The sequence below is a fragment of the Pleurodeles waltl genome, chromosome 10 (assembly GCF_031143425.1).
Source record: "Pleurodeles waltl isolate 20211129_DDA chromosome 10, aPleWal1.hap1.20221129, whole genome shotgun sequence".
NCBI lineage: Eukaryota > Metazoa > Chordata > Amphibia > Caudata > Salamandridae > Pleurodeles > Pleurodeles waltl.
The window spans coordinates 253,888,988-253,906,896 of NC_090449.1; the positions used below are offsets into that span (position 1 = coordinate 253,888,988).

Consider the following 17,909-nt stretch of genomic DNA (forward strand, 5'->3'; position numbering starts at 1 on the left):
ACGTCGGTCAGAGAGGGACAGGTCTCGTTCAAGGTCTCCATCGGCTTGGCGTCGTTCGACGTGGGAGATCAACCTGACACTGTTGCCTCAGACTCAGAGCCCTCTGGCTTTTCCACCGCCGGCGGTCTTTGAAGTTGATCCTCGCCAGTGCAATCCGAGCTGCCTGATCCGACGCCGGCTCCACAGGAGTCTACGACGCCGCCGCAAGGGTATCCAACGCTGCAGGGGTACCTGGTGTTCCCGGCTCCGGGTGCGGATCTGGACACATTTTTGAATGTGATGTTCAATATCTTCGCCTCCATGGCCCCTGGCGGTGCACCAGCTGGTCCCTCAGGTCCCTTGGCCTTTGATTTGGGTTCTCAAGCTCCACGCAGGCCGACGCCTTTCATGCCCTTCTGTCCGGTAGAAGGTGCTGGTTCGGCACCGGTACCGTTGGCGTCACCAAGAAGACCTGCGACGCCGATAATTTCTGATGCCCCAGCGCTGTTGACTTTGCCACGTCTCCAGTCGACGCCGGCAAAGAGGGCCTGCCTGTCCACGGCACCGATGGATCCGGTGTTGGGCAAATCTGAAGATCTACATCATCCGAGGTCTTCGACGTCGTATAACTCCTTGTCGACACCAGGGATAGTGGCCAGGTTGTGCTCCAGGAGAGAGGCTATGAGACTGTTAGAGGAGCAGGAATATAGAAGGCAGCTCCTGGAGAAAGGAGAGATTGTGGAGCCTCTGGGAGACCGTCAGGGCTTGGACTCTACTAGCGGTCTTGACACTTCCTTGGAGTGGGATTTGGCATCTCCTGGGGAGTATACTGAGGAGGCTGCCTTGTTCCATTCAGTGGTGAGGAAGGCGGCGGATTTTCAAGATCTTCCGCTTCCTGCAGCTGAGGTCAAAACTAACATCCTTACAGAAGTATTGCATCCTGCTTCAGCTGCGGTGGAGCCGCGCCTCCCCTTTAACGAGGCACTCATGGAACCAATCATGGAGGTGTGGAGAAAGCCAGTATCTTCGCCTGCTGTGAGTATATCTGTGGCGAGGAGATACCGAGTGGCTCCTGGGGATCCAGGTTTTCTGTCAAGGCATCTGACTCCAGAGAGCCTTGTGGTACAGGCCTTGTGTTCCTCATGCACAGCTACTGGGTCCTTTCTTGGGGCCCCGTCGGACAGAGAATCGTAAAAGATGGAACAATCTGCAAAGAAAACATTCTCATCCTGCAGTATGGCCCTGAAGTCTACCAACGCAACCTGTGTCTTGGGCAGGTGTATCTATGCTTTGATGGACGTGGCCAAGACTGCGCAGCCTGATTTGTCCCAGGATGTTCTCGGCCTTCTAACTGATGCGCAGGCAGCAGCGACTCAGGTCATCCAGTCAGGACTACATACATCTGATTCGGTGGCGAGGGTGATGGGCACGTCTATAGCAACCAGGAGGCATGCTTGGTTGAGGTTGTCAGGGTTTTCATCTGGTGTGCAATCGACCCTCCTAGACTTACCTTTTGATGGGGACAAACTGTTTGGTACTAAGGCTGATTCTGCCTTGGAACGTTTCAAGGAGAGCAGGGCTACCGCTAAGTCTCTGGGCTTGCAGGCTTCTACCACCACCACTTTTAGATCATTCAGGAGGTTCAGGGGTTTGGGCGTGGCTCTTCCGTTCGGGGGAGATTGCAGCCAGCAGGCCAGCAACCTACCACTACTCTTCCCTATAGGTCATAAAGGGGGGTGGGGTAGAGTTAGGACCAGAGGGGCTGGAGCCGCCCAGCACCACCTTGTCTCTTCCTCAGGAGGAATGCAACAGGGAAAACAGCCTTAGTCCTCCATCCATTCCATCCCATACTTCTCCTGTAGGGGGAAGGCTATTGCATTTTCTACGTATGTGGGGGTCAATCACATTGGACTCCTGGGTCATCAATATTGTGGAGTAAGGTTATGCCCTTCCTTTTCGTGAGTTTCCCCTTCCCATCCCTCCCCGCCCATCCTTCTGCACAGAAGACCATCTCCTGATGTTGCAGCAGGAGGTTCTAGTCCTTTTGTCAAAAGGTACAGTGGAGTTGGTTCCAGAGCGGGAAAGGGGTCAGGATTGTTATTCAAGATATTTCCTGATCCCAAAGAAGGATGTTCGGTTGAGGCCTATCCTGGACCTGAGGGTTTTGAATTGGTTCCTCAAACAGGAGAAATTCAAAATGCTGACCCTAGCGCAGGTGCTTTTGGCATTGAACGAAGAGGATTGGATGGTGTCTGTTTTGCAGGATGCTTACCTTCATATCCCCATTCTGAAGTCGCACAGGAAGTATCTCCAGTTTGTGGTGGGATCGCAACACTCCCTGTTTGCGGTCCTTCCTTTTGGTCTTACTTCCGCACCTCCAGTCTTCACAAAGGTGATGGCAGTGGTTGCAGCAAATCTCAGGAGGAAGGGAATAGCGATATTCCCTTACCTGGACGGTTGGTTGATCAAAGCCAAGTCTCCAGAGCTCGTGCTGCATCACCTGTGGTTGACGACCAAGTTGTTGTTAGACCTGGGATTTTCAGTAAACATGCCCATATCTCACCTGGAGCCCTCTCAACGCATCCTATTCATAGGGGCAATAATGGACACAACATTGAATCAGACCTTTCCTACGCCTCAGCGGATTCAGGACATTCAGGCGTTGATTCCAATGTTTCGAAGTGGAGCGGTTGTTCCAGTCCTCCAGGTTCTTCGTCTGCTCGGTCTGTTCGCTTCATGCATTCTGTTGGTCACTCATGCACTCCGGCACATGAGGGCTCTTCATTGGTGCCTCTGCAGACAGTGGTTTCAACACAGAGGGATCTCGAGGAGTCGATAAGGATCTCCAGAGACACTGCGGCGGATCTGCGATGGTGGACTGTGGACAGCAACCTTTACCAAGGAAGGCCGTTTTCACTACCACCACCACCAGCGGCCACGGTCATGACAGATGCTTCCACTCTAGGGTGGGGAGCTCATCTGGGGGACCTGTAGATCAAAGGTCATTGGTCTCCAGTGGGAACAGAGGTTTCATATAAATCTGTTGGAGTTGCGGGCGATACGTCTAGCTCTCAAGGCCTTCCTCCCTTCCCTTTGCGGTCAGTCGGTTCAGGTCCTAAAGGACAGCACTACCGCGATGTGGTACATCAACAAGCCGGGGGGAGTAGGGTCGTACCTTCTCTGCAGAGACGCTTTGCGGCTCTGGTTCTGGGCACAGGACCATCGGATTTGCATAGTAGCAAACCATTTGGCCGGAGTTCTGAACATACGTGCGGACAGTCTCAGTCGCAATATCTCGACCGATCACGAGTGGCGTCTCCATCCAGACCTTATCCTTTATATCTTTCGGATGTGGGGATTTCCACAGATAGACCTGTTTGCCACTCAGGAGAACGCGCACTGCCCGTCCTTCTGCAGCCTCAAGTATCCGGTGCAAGGAGTCAAATTGAGCCCTTACGTGCCCATTTGTCGGACGTGTTATCGCTTGCATTATCCTTGGCGCAGAGGCATTGTGAAGTTGCAACTGTTAAAGGCTATTTGGCTGCACTGTCAGCCTTTCTGTGCCTGCCTGATCAACCTTTGTTAAGTCCCCTATAGTTTTAAGGCTCTTAAAGGGCATTACTAACAGGTTTTCTCCCACTCCCTTTGTTATGCCTCAGTGGGATTTAAATTTGGTATTAACATTCCTGATGGGTTCACCGTTTGAACCTTTGCACTCATGTCCTTTAAGGTTTTTGGTTTTAAAAACAGTTTTTCTTATAGCCATCACATCTGCTAGGCGTGTGAGTGAGCTTCAGGCGCTTAGCGTTAAGCCCCCTTTCACTTCCTTTCATGTGGACAAGGTGGTGTTGAGGACCAAGGCGGCTTTCCTACTGAAGGTTGTTACACCCTTTCATTTAGGACAGTCTATAACTCTCTCGTCCTTCTATCCTCCTCCACATCCATCAAAGGAGGAGAGACTGCATCGGCTGGACCCAAAAAGGGCGTTGAGTTTCTACATCAAAAGGGCAAGAGAATTCAGAGTGGAGGATCAGTTCTTCGTCGGTTATGTGGGGAAGAGGAAAGGCAAGGCTGTCCACAAGAGAACACTATCAAAGTAGGTTGTTCTTTGCATCAAAGTGTGTTATTCTTTGGCAGGGAAGATTCCTCCTGTGGGAATTAGATCCCATTCCACCAGGGCTAAGTCGGCCTTTTCGGCCTTGGCTAGAGGTGTTCCTTTGGCTGATATTTGTAAGGCCGCAACTTGAGCATCCCTCCATACTTTTGCAAAGCATTATTGTTTGGATTCGGAGGTTAGGAGGGATGGCCATTTTGCACGGTCCCTGCTGCAGGATTTTTTGGTTTGACCATTCAGGCACCCACCACTGAGTGCGGTACTGCTTTGGGACTCTATTCATTAGGTGAGGAATCCACAGGTAGTTGTATCCATCAGAAGAACAAGTTACTTACCTTCGGTAACGCCTTTTCTGTTGGATACACTAGCTACCTGTGGATTCCTCACGGTCCCACCTGCCTCCCCATTGCCTGAATGGTCTTGCCGGGATACCTGGGGTACGTTTGTACATAAGATTGTGTATTTTTGCCTGATGGTATATGTATATATTTGTTCATATGTGAGGTTATATGTTATATATATATATATATATATATATATATATATATATATATATATATATTAATTTGGTATTTTGAAATTTATGTTTGATTACATCTTGTGTCATGTATGTATTGTCGGTGGTCACCTGTTCGCCTCAAAGGCACGTAAAAAATGGTGAAAACTGACATCTTATTGCCTTGATGACGTCAGACGGCGTCGCGTGGGAGTCGTGCAATTGTGACGTCCTCGTCGATGTGCAGAGCTGGGAAGAAAATGTCAGTTGGATGCTGGCGCATTGGGAGAATTAATTAGGTGAGGAATCCACAGGTAGCTAGTGTATCCACCAGAAAAGGCATACCGAAGGTAAGTAACTTGTTCGTTTGGATCTTTCGTGTTTAGTCTGGGAAAATCATGATATTATTGTTCTCCTGGCACGCTTCTCCCTTTCTTTGTACTTTTGGCAAAGAGCGTGTCCCGATCCTGAAAGTTAAGGAATCTTGCCATCACAGATCTTGGGGTGGGGGAATGTGGTGGGGGTGGCTGAGGACTTCAGTCACCTCCTTACTAAGGCCCTGGACTGTGTCTTCCAGCTCCGAGATTCTTGATTCTGCGAGGTGACCCTCTCCCCCACATTGTGGAGATCTTGGTGCAAGACATCTCACCCACTCTTCCCTCTAGAGCCTCTTGGGAAGATTAAATTGCTATGTGGAACGGCTTTTGTGTAACTGTCCATTTTTCCCTGTCGAGGGGGCTTGGGGTTCTTATCCCTGGCCATTTTCTCCACCTCTGCGCAATAAGCAGTGTATCATGGCTCAGTAAGGATTCTATCTCACATGTCAACTACTCCAATAGCTTCTTAGACCAGCAGGAGACACCCACCAATCACTGCAGACGTCCCTCCAGGTCAGCAAGGAAGGAAAACCGTCCCCGTAACTCCCTGCCCTTCGTATCTCTTTGAGCCCAGACTGAAATGGCCTTTGAAGTGTTGGTCCTTTATGATTAGACCAGGCCTCTTTCTTCACTTCACTCCCAGGGTATTACACAAGGGTGTCGCACTCAAGCGCAGTCTCCATTACATATGGTCAATTTGGTGAGCTCTCCAGAATGGGGGTAGGGGGGCCGCCAGCAAATCAGGAGCTATTGCCTCACTCCTCAACTTACTTCCTTCAGCATCTGGGCGTCCAGTCGATCCCAGCTCATTGCAGTGGGGCTCAGTCGCAGTCCCGCGGTCTGACCACGCGCCCCTTCTGCCACGCTCTCCTTACAGGGAGCCCTGAGCTACTCCCTCCTGCACCCCACTGTACGCTCACCAGGAAGGGGGGGGAAGGGGACAAAAGACAGGACTCCTCACCTCTCTCTGAAGCCAACACCAGGCCCCCCAGGTGGGTCAGGGCTTGGCCAGCCATCTTCCTTACTTCATTCGGCCCCCCTTGGTACAATCTTTATGCGTCTCCAGCCTGGCCGATGCCCCCGCCATCGTATGACGTGGCCCACATCTATGTACTGCAAATAACCCCTCCAGCTGATGATCCTTGCCGTCTGTTTCTCAGGGGCAAAATATTGCCTCCGGCGCGATCAGGTCGGCGATCCTGAGGGGCCCCTCCTATCTCATGGCAGCCTCCAGGTGCAGGCAGTTATGCACTATCAGGCCTCCAACATGGCTGCTCCCCTCTGAAAAGCAGGTTCTTCTGGGCCTCTGCCCCTTGTGCCACGTCCGGGGCCAGCATCAGCTGCAGTCTACATCTTCACAGAGCTAGTGTTGGCCACAGCTCTCCATGTCTGTGTGGCTGAGCCCCCAAATCCACTCCGCTTTAGTTGCTCTGCAGGATCTCCTCGAGGAGCCACTGAAGCCATCTGCCCAGCACAGGCCGCAGTTCACCAACAATTACTGCACTGCAGTGCGAGAGTGCACGACCAGGTCCCTTTCACATCGGGTGCCATTATGTCCAGGGGTGTCAGGCTATAGGTGTAGAGCATCAATTGTGGGTTGGCGAAGGATGTCACAGGATTAAACCAAAGGCCCGGGAGGAGCTCACTCAAGTCGCATCGTCGCCACGGCTATAACTGGTAATCCTAAACGCCATCTCATAGATAAATAGTGAGACCAAAATAGACATGTACAGCAAAACATGTTTTCAAAGTCTGCCTGTGAGATGCATTTGAGGTTAGACTACATGGAAGACCAGAGAAGCATGCAGGTTGTTTTTTGTTCACTGTATCAAAGTAGCACAATCTCGGATCACTTTAATTTGCTGGCAGTTTATGGATGTGAAAAAGCCCCAACAAGGAAATATCTGAAGAATGTGTTGCCCGACCCGAACTTTGCACATGATTTGAAGGATGGAATTACAAGTGTTGTGCGTTTCATGATTGATCTTGCAATATTAGAAATGTTGAAGGGGAAGCAATACAAATATTACAGTGGGGTGTTACTGTGAGACTCCACATAAGAGAGGATCACTGGTACTAAAGGTAATATGGAAATTCAAAGCTGGGATTGAGACTGGAGAAACAATTACAAGGCCCTCTGAATATCTAAGAGATCTTTCCATTAAGCCACTCAAGCCTGCACCAACGGAATTCTGTGATTGGTTTAGTTTGTGTGAACTCCACATATTAGTACAAATGGGAGGACTGTATAGCATTTTCATGAGGAAGAACATTTTATATCTAGGAAATCCCTGAATACAGGCAGGTAAAACCCAGGTGTGGCAGACTGATTAGAGTTTCAAAGACACGGAGATCAGATTTTAGTTAATAACTTGTTAATGGTGATGACGGAACTCTGTTAAAACGAGTGTATGAGAGATGCATGGAGATGATCTGCAGGTCCTCAAAGATCCAGTGACATTCGACCTTTATCAGTGTTTAGTACTGATCACAAAATATATGAAAAGCCATTTTAACTGCTCACAGGATTAGTACATTCTGACCATAATGGCATTATTCCAGTTTAAACACATCTCATACCCTCAGATGACAGGCACATGTGGTAATAGACAGTGTAGTAGCAGTGTTAGATTATGAAATAGTTTAGACTTAGACTGCATATGCTGGGAGTATCTATTCCAGTTTTGTGCACTAGATGTAAAGCTCTTTCATACTAAACCACTGGCACTGTTCAGAACTCACATAACATTATCCAAGAGCTGTGAACTAGGTCACTCCTGTTTCTTGTGGAAGTAGAACGACTTGGTTGCAAAAGAAGTACTGTAACAATAGGCAGCATGATTAGAATTGGGAGCATCAAGATATTTCGGTGTAAGCATACAATATGCGGAGGTATTTAAGTACCTCAGCTAGGATGACCTTGGAACTAGGAGTAACACAAGACAAGTTTGTGGCAAGGCCTGGATTGCAAATTAACTGGGACATCAATTCCATACTGTATGGGTGTGTTAGGGATGCACATTGTGTTGCCTGTACTCCCTTTCTGATGAGCGATGCTATTTTTATAATATTTTGGATTAGAGGTGACATGCTTTGTGGCATTCAGGTGTGCATTGAACCTGGACAGACGAGTGTGAAAGGCTTCCAGGTACCTAAAATGGAAAGTTATACAGTTAATTACTTTGCGGTTCGGGAACAGCTCTATCATAGATAAGACCATGCTGGCAAGAATGGATTGGTGTTAGAACATTACAAATGTGATTTCTGGCCGCTTTGGGGAGACCACATAATATCCATGCTAATTACACTGGTGACAAAGCAGTGGTGAAAATGCAAGGTGCTCAGACACACTACTATGAAGAGTCTGTGTTCTGAGGCCTAAAAAAAATGTAGAAAGGAGTTTAGCGATGTTGATATCAGTAAATGGAAGGATGGTGGATATACACAGTGAAGGTGAGGGATTGGATTAAATTTAAGGGCATTGTTCTAAAATGGTGATTATAATTCTGAGATGTTAAATTCATTATTGGAATGCCCAAGGCCTAGGAGCTGTTTCTCCAGTAAAAGTGACTGCTCAGAACAGGCAACAATGCTTGGAATATGTTTCCTGAGGCCACAGAAGCATCTGAAACACTGGCTGGTATCCTTAATTTAGCAATAGAAAGCAAAGCAACTTCACAGTGTACAAGGCAAAACAGAACAGAAGGGAGAAGATGGAGACAAAAAATTGTGAGACAAGTATCAGGAAAAATAGTGACTATAATATCACAGAGGAAGAATAGAATAAGGCATGTTGCTGTGTTCAATAATAGTCACCTAATACCAGACTTTATGCATTATTGCACCAAATGTAGCTACCCCCTTATTTCGTTTGTAAATTAGACCTAAATAAAGGGGTAATACTTTCCCCAAGTGTGGATTGACAGATGCTGAAGTTTTAAATTTATTACTGGACGTCCCCAGGATAGCAAAATTCTGGGATAGGGCCACTGATGCATGCACAGGATCTGTTGAAAAGTACATCCCAGACCTACCTACTGGGAATCCCACCAATATGCATGGGACTACAAGAATAAAAAGAAAGCCAGGATGCTAAAGTCAAGATGCCTTACATAGAGACTAAATAGATAAATGCTGAGGTCCATTGAGAGGGAGAGGAAGAATGGCTGATAGATCTTGGTGAATGGTCTTTGGTATAGGAAACTAATATGATAATCATCACTCATAATGAAAAATTAGGTGGGTAGCCGAGTGGGGAGAGTATTTATACTCCAAAAAATATACCTACCCTGTGTGCAGACAATCTGAACTTGATTGACTACTCACAGGTACCTATGCTGCTAAAATATATATTTTAATAGGACACACTGTCGCATAGGCCCTCATTATCCTAATGAGACTACTGGATTTAGGTGGCAGAATCACTTGCACTGTGGGAGACTGAGTCTGAACCCCACTACAGGTGACACCTGTCAGCCTAATCTAGGTTTTGCTCTGGCTAACTAGCAGTGCCTCATCTCCACCGAAGAGCAGGGATGATTGGGCAACCAAGCGGATGACACAATTGACTCCTCAAAGAAATTGTGGTCACTCAGATGTTATCCGTTTCTCTCAGTTACATTAGTCTCACATATGCAAGGACAATCAGAGACAGAATATAGTTCAATAAGATTTTTTTGAAGTAAATGCATCTTAGATAATAAAGCATGTATTGCAATAACTAGGATGATAAAGCATAACAGAATTAAAATTGTGACAAGGAGAGTGAAACATAAAAATAGCGGTATCATATTGTCACTACTATCGTTAAGAATAGCTCCTACCTAGGCCATGTTAGAGCCCAAAATGTTAAGCTCTAATTCTGCCCTTCAGGTTCCCCTGGTAAGACATCATCCCTCATACCTGAGCAAGAGGCCTGTAGTCTACATAGGCAGCTGCAGCAAAGCACTCAGCAATCCGCATACAGTCGTGGTCATCTGGCTGGAATCTCCCTCTAACGTATATGGGTCAAAGTAGTGTTTTTATAATAAAACAGGTGATGTTTCAAGAAAGAGTGTGTATGTTTCTGTGAACATTAGAGACAAAGAGTACCACTTTTGCCTGCAACCTATCTTACTGCAGCGCTGAGAAAAGCACAGAGTGAAAGAAATTTCTTTTTTAAGAACGCAGTGCTGGCCTAGGCAAAGAACAGCTATATAGAGAAAATAAAACAAGACCGCAAATATGGCTATTGTTAAAATAATAAAACAAAGCTGAATGAAATATGTTTAGGTTAAAGTGCACAGCGGCAGGCCTAGTTTGCTAAAGTAATGTGTATGAAGCTATAACCAAAACAGTTACACAACAACACATAGTAGTCCTTTACTGCCCCTTTGATGGGGGAAGGTTGTGATTCCAAACCCCCTAACTAGGTTATGAGGATATATCACAGACCTGTTCCCTGTGGGTCCTCACTTTGTATTTTGACATGATGCTTATACTAGAATTCCATATTTGACAGATGTACGTATACGCTACTGTGTTTTGAACAATAAATGTTGAATTAAAAAAATATCTCCTTTACTTCAGTTCTGGGGTTTTTATGTTTTTGAGAATTCTTGTCGGACATGCTCATTTAGCTCAGTGATGGAGTTCTTATTTAGGATCCTGATCAGAACCTGCTAGATTTTAAACACATGGTGGTGGTCAGGATAAATGGCTTGCATACCACATAGTGTCTGCAGATGGGGATACTGGCTTTGATTCCTAAAGTCTCTGGTGTCTTGGAACATGGTATGGTCTCCTATCATCTTTTGTGCTCCTTCTGCTTACAGCTACAGAAGAAGTTTGAACCCTACGTGTTGCTTGTGACACTGTGGTCCATCTCACCCCCTGCAACCACAGTTTTAAATTTTAGGTCTCGCCTGTGACAGCACATGCACTTTTGCGTGTGAGAGATAATGTATACAACAAGGGGCTTGCAGACCACTCATTGCTTAACATTTATTGTCACTCTTATTTTCTGCCTAATTGGGCTGTTCCTTCTGGCTTCACTTCCTTTTCTTCTGGCTGGAGCATGGACCAAGAACTGATTGCTTCAGCTTGGTTGCTTTTATTGTCACTCTTATTTTCTGCCTTCTAATTGGACAGTGCCTTCTGGCTTCACTTCCTTTTCTTTTGGCTGGAGCATGGACCAAGTACTGATTGGTTCAGCTTGATTGCGGTCTTTCTGCTGATCGCGGTGTGATTGGGACACTATTTTTATTTTATTTTTCCCTGTTGGCCTTGTTGAGTCTCTTGCCATTGATAGCTATGTTTTACTATGCTACACACACTTCAAAGATGCTCTTTTCTCCTCTGAAATGGATGTTTATTCTGATAACATGTTACCTGCTTTTAGTGTGAGAACAGATGTTATCTGCTTCCTAACTTATTTTTACTAAGACATGGGTACAATTGTTTTCTATACGTGATAGCATTTTTGTCAAATGCCATATTCATGTAAGACTAACTGATTTGCTCAGAATCACGGGGGTCTTGTGCCAAGTCCTAACAAGCAGTGGCAAAGCCATTAGATCTCTCCTCTGAGCAATTGGCTTTGTCATTGCCTTTTGTTCATGCTGTATAATATGAACATTGCCAACTTTGGCAATGATTTGTCACCATGTTGTATAGCAGCGTGGATGCTGTGCATCGTGGCTAAAAATAATAATATTAAAAAAGGACATCTAGCACTAATGCACTTTTTTTTTTAAAAGAAAGCACATTAGCACATGCTGCATTATAATGCTTCTTAAAATTATTTTTAGCCACACTGCAAAGCATCCAGTCTGCTGAACATCATGCACTACAAAACAGTGCCAAAGCGAATAGGTCACGTAGGGTAAACCTATTGGCTTTGTTAGTGTTTTTTTAAAACATTGAGCCTCAAGTTTTGAAATTTTCGTAACATGCAAACAAACTCTCCCAGGTACTTTATTTCATTGCTTTAGCGTACGGGCGGTTTAAAAGTTATTTTCAACAGTTTCCTAAACATACGGGCAGCCTCAAGAAGAAAACCTGTTTTTCTATTGTAGAATGTGAATGCCATAGCAAATATATATAAATAATGAAATAAATCAGCATTACAGTCTTACCCAAAGTAATATGTGTACCTATAAAACTATGCATTAAAAGATATGCATATAAAATAGGAGACGCAATGTATAAATAAATCTGATCCAGTCAACATACAGTAGAAGTTCTAATGAGTCATTGAACACGGACCGTAGTTCACTGGTGCTAGGTATGTGACTTCCTGAGATGCTGTATCCTATATTAAAGCTTGACTTAATGTGGCGCTGAAAACAGAATCTATTTGGAGCACTTTTAAAGTGTTTTTAAAACCTCTTGAGGACTAAAAATGTGAACAATCCTGGTGAAGCACTGCTAATGGAGACATGGATTATTTACTGTTATGCGTTGTTTTCCTCTTTAAAATTTTGTGTTTTTAAAATCCATATGATTTTTCTTGTGTGCCAGATGTCTGAGCATTACCAGATGAGCATAAAACAGACAGGCAATAACTGACTCTGTGTTCCAATTTACTATTATATCTATAGGATCAAATGTTTTCAGTGCAGAATTATGTTACGCTGATGTAAGGTCTCTGGGGATGTGTAAATTTGGTTCTGAATCGTAGGATCTTCATTGATAGTCATTATCTCTAGAATAATTCAGTGCTGGCAGCATGGTCCCCAGAGCACTCCTTCATAATGCATAATCTGTGCCACAACTGTAACTTTTAATATCACATATTGTCTGTTTTGCTGGTTGGCTATTCACACCAATTTAGAACTACAAACAATACCAGTGTGCTGAAAAAAAATTCAATATACCCTTGCTGTCACCAATAGCAAAGCTGCCAAACATTAAATCTTTATATGTAATACGATCTTATGAAGCCGCTGCTACCTTTGATGTCTGTTGTTTTGATGCTCTGTAGGTGAAGGACTTGACCAGGTACCTTGACCCTGCTGGACTTGGAGTTATTGGATTTGAAGATTTTTATCGTGGAATCTCTCAGATTAGAGACGGGGGTGAGTTTATTCGCTTGGAGTTTTCGTTTTTGTTTTATTTGGTTGTGTTTTTTTGTAGTGCACAAACATTATGGAATCACCACTGGTCTTAAATTGAGGGGCAACATCACCTGCATTTTCATTTTTTAAGGCCTGTCTAGCATGAGACACTTCTGAGTCTGTAGTTCTTTTCACCCACCATTCCAGATGACATCACTCTGAGCTCGTTTTTGAGAACCAGGTTTCTTTGACTCTATAAACGGTAACATTCAAAAAGACTTGGGCTGTAGATTACTCCCCCCGTCATATTTTATGAAAATGTACACAAACGGGAACAAAAAAGTGACAGTACAGCAAAGGCTGATGAGATTGAGATCAATCGACCGCACGTTCAGAGCATTGCAGAAAAAAATAAACAGTTGGATGGTCATTTCTTCACCAGAAGTAAAGGAAAGAAAGGGGAGGATAGGGTTGAAGAGGGTAAAGGGGGGGAGAGGTTGAGGGAGAATGGGAATGGGAGCTTGGTGAACCGGTAGGCACTCAGTTATATTAGTATAACAGTAATCATGCAGCATTCGAAACAAGTCACCACCATAATGCATCCGATGCGGGCTAGGTAAATCCACTCAGCATCGTTATAGAGCGTAGGAGCTCTTGATGAGCCTTCTGCAGTCGTGCCCAGGTATAATATAGTGGAGTCTTTATATTCCGAGGGCGGGAGCCAGCTGGCATCAAGTCCCAATATGCTTGCAACTGTTCTTAACAATAGGCCTCAACATGCAGCCAGCCAGTTTAAATTGGCAATCGACGTCTCCCCAGCACACTGCCACTTGCCATTTTGCCAAAAGAAGCAACATCCCTACCAAACTGCTTCCATCGACCGGGGCAGTATTAACATAGCCCAACAGTGTAGTCAGCGGCGCCTGCAGAATAGTATGCCCCTCTTTAAGGCCAGTAGTGTAACCCAATAAATCTGCACCCCATGTCAATTCTATGCTAAGTGTGAAAAATCCGCTCGTGGCATCATGCAGCACAAACAGCGAGCATCCCCACACAGACGTTGTGCAGCTGTTTATCGGGATAGTCCAGTCGATGTAAGAATTTAAAATGAATGAGACGGAGCCTGTAGTTGGAGGAGAGGGTATGAGATTGTGCGCAGCAGTACTTCCACTGATCGTAGTTAATAGGTTGTGTTAAGTGAGACTCCCAAGCTACCCAGTTGTATGCCGGCGCAGTCCTCTGCATCGCGAGATACAATTTTGTGACTAAGCGACACAAAGAGGTTGTGGTCAGAACCATCTCTAGGGCCTCAAGCGTCACAGAAGCTTTTGGAAAACAGTTATGTAGTGTACGAGCGGCTGCTTGCAGTTCATAATAGATACATTTATGCAAAAGGGGGTCACAGAAGCTTTGCTAAGCCAATCCTCTCAGTCATATTGTTTGCGTCAGCTGTATGTTTCATAGGTAACCTTGGTCTTACTCTTAAATGTAGGAGGACATGTGGAGTTTGTATGGTAAGTTTCTACACTTTGTTTTAAATCCTCCAGAACCTAGGCAGTAAAACATTTAGGGCATTTCTTAAAGCTTTTGTATGCACCTAATTGCACTTTAGGGATCTAAAATATAATTTGCTAGGGCAAATTACCGACCTGCCAACTTGTGAATTTTTTTTCCGTGAAGGGTGGCAGGACCTTAAAGGGGGTGGACTTACTGCTGAGCCCAGCCTGAGGCATTCTTGAAATCACCACCTCCCTCCTCCAACATCATTCTACAGCAAAGCGTTCCGGGATGTCACCGATCTCCTGTGGAAGTTTAATTTCTCGTAATGGACATCCAAACAATTAGCTGAAAACCTGCCTTCTGCCTGGTTTCCAGCTAATTGTGTACACACTGTGTTATATCTGCTCCTCACTGTGTGACCGTGTGATGGGAGTCGATATTGTGTGACACCCGGTGGCATTGTGTAAGTTGGAAGGTCTGAAATTACCTTTCCTGATTTGGAAAATGCGGTATGGATTTTTAAATCTATTTTGAATATGGGATTTAGTTGTTTGGAAATTCTGCCAGTATGACGGATTTTTTTTGTCAGCAAATAAGTCACTGTGGGGCAGGTTCTTGGTGGGACCACCAGTTAAAAGTTGTGAAAACCAGTGCTCACACTTGCACTTGGTTTTCCACCCCGATATGCTTGTATGTTTTCTCTTGTCAAGGGTAAAAATAAGTGTGTTTTTGGGGTTGGCTGAAGGTAATGGAACAAGGCAGAATTGATGAGCTTTCTGGGAAGGTATTTCTTCCTGGGGAAAATGATAAAAAAAAAAAAGAAAATTTAAATTAATTGTGCAAATGCACTTTTGCTTCTCATTTCTGCCTGTTGAAATGTACATCTGTTACATTTCTGTAAGCAGACTTTTGTAAATTGAACAACAGATCTGTAAGTACGTGCCATAATGGTAAGCCCGGAAAACCAAGACCACAAAGTGGAAGGGGGTGTATGTTTTGTACCTTAACAGTCTGCTACAGCAATTTCCCTGCTAGGATGACGCTCACTACTGGGGATAATATTTTTTGGTTAGAGGAAGTAGCCGCCTGAAGTCCTAACGACCTTGCTGTGGCCCTGCTCTCTTTGAACCGTTCAAGAGCAGAATCTGCCTTTGTCCCAAAAAGTCTTTCACCATCAAAAGGCAGATCCAGGAGAGTCGCCTGCACATCCGTTGAATAGCCTGATGAGCGCAGCCAAGCCTGACGTCTCAATACTATGGATGTGCCCATAGCCCTTGCCACAGAGTCAGAAGTGTCTAACCCAGACTGGATCACCTGGGTCGCCGCCGCCTGAGCGTCCGTCAGCAATTGCAACACTTCCTGCGACAAGTTCGGATGGCCTTTTGCTTCCTCCATAAGGGCGTGAATATAACATCCCAAAATGCAGGTTGCATTGGTTGACTTCAAGGCCATACTACATTATGAAAAGGCCTTCTTTGCAGCATGGTCCATTTTCTTTGACTCCCTGTCAGCAGGGGTCCCAGGGAATGAGCCAGGAGAGGACCGGGAAGAACAGGAAGCCTGAACAACTAAGCTCTCCGGTGTTGGGTGCTTGGATAGGAAGACAGGGTCACCTGGAGCCGCCCGATAGCGTTGTGCTACTGCCCTGTTGACAGCTGAAGAAGACACAGGTTTCTTCCATACGTCTTTGATGGGGTCCAGGAGAGCCTCATTAAAAGACAAGAGAGGCTCAGCCGCCACAGAAGCTGGATGCAGCACTTCTGTCAACAGGTTCCTTTTTACCTCAGCAGCTGGAATAGGAAGATCTAAAAAGTCTGCAGCCTTCCTTATCACTGCATGGAAAGAAGGATCAGTTGCTTTACATGTTTCCTCCCATACCCTTGATTCCTCGAGTTCTGAGGAAGATCCGCCATGACCGGGCCCAAGTCATCTTAATAGCCCCGGATTGGCCAAGAAGGGTGTGGTATTCAGACCTTCTCCAGCTCTCTCTGTGCCCTCCGCTCCGTCTCCCTTACAGGGCAGACCTCCTTTCGCAGTTGCAGGGGCAGGTTCTACACCCCCACCTCCAGAGCCTGCACCTTCATGCATGGAGATTGAACGGGGCAATCGGAGTTCCTTTTCTCTCCCGCCGGAGGTGGTGGATGTTATTTTATCGGCCAGGCGACACTCCACCAAATCGATCTATGCATGCAGATGGGCCAGATTTGTCAGTTGGTGTGGAGAGAACCAAATTAATCCCTTGAAGGCTCACTTGTCTGACGTATTGTTATTTGCTCTTCCCTTGGCACAGAAGGGTTGTGCAGTTGCCACAGTTAAGGGCTATTTATCAGCACTGTCGGCTTTTCTGTGCCTCCCAGACCAGCCCTCTCTGTTTAGGCCACCTTTGGTATTGAGGTTCATTAAGGGTCTCACTAATAAGTTTCCGCCCACTACGTTTGTTATGCCACAGTGGGATCTTAATTTAGTATTGACATTTCTAATGGGATCGCCATTTGAGCCGATGCACTCTTGTTCCTTACGTTTCCTAGTTTTAAAGACTGTGTTTCTAGTGGCCATACCATCGACCAGAAGATTGAGTTTGCTCCAGGCTCTTAGTGTAGAGTCCCCATATCTTTCCTTTTTTAGAGACAATGTGGGTTTAAGGACCAAGGCGGCTTTTCTCCCGAAGGTTGTTACACCCTTTTATTTCGGGCAGTCTATTACTCTTTCTTCCATTTACCCTCCGCCTCATCCATCCAAAGAGGAAGAGAGGCTTCACCGGTTGGATCCACGAAGAGCATTGAGCTTCTTTGTCGACAGGACGAGGGAGTTCATGCAAGACGATCAGCTCTTCGTTGGATACTTTGGGAAGAGGAGAGGCAGAGCAGTCCACAAGAGAACGCTGTTGAGGTGGGTCATTCTCTGTATCAAACTTTGTTATTCCTTAGCAAAGAAAGAACCACCTGTGGGGCTTCAAGCTCATTCCACCAGGGCTAAGGCTGCATCATCGGCCTTGGCTAGGGGTGTTCCTGTGATTGACATCTGCAAGGCGGCAACTTGGGCGTCCCTCCATACTTTTGCCAAACATTATTGTTTGGACTCTGAGGGCAGGAGGGATGGCCATTTTGCATGTTCAGTGCTGCAGGATTTCTTGGTTTGACCATTCAGGCACCCACCTCTGGAGGTGGTACTGCTTTGAGACTCTATTATTTAGGTGAGGAATCCACAGGTAGGTGTATCCATCAGAAGAACAAGTTACTTACCTTCGGTAATGCCTTTTCTGGTGGATACATTAGCTACCTGTGGATTCCTCACGGTCCCACCCGCCTCCCCGTTGCCTGATTGGTCTTACCACGAATTCCTTGGGTGAGCACCGTTTTCTTGTATATTTGTATATAATGATGACATGTATATATGTATTTCTTCCT

General features: G+C 45.7%; 1 protein-coding gene across 3 annotated transcripts in view; it reads left to right on the forward strand.

Annotated features, from left to right (window-relative positions):
• The window catches only part of RAB11FIP3 (RAB11 family interacting protein 3), a 579,011-nt gene that overhangs the window by 187,724 nt on the left and 373,378 nt on the right, over positions 1-17,909 (forward strand). For all 3 annotated transcript variants that reach the window (XM_069210357.1, XM_069210358.1, XM_069210359.1), the window contains exon 2: positions 12,930-13,023. In XM_069210357.1, the coding sequence (XP_069066458.1) occupies positions 12,930-13,023 (94 nt within the window). The remainder of the gene's footprint in view (positions 1-12,929; positions 13,024-17,909) is intronic.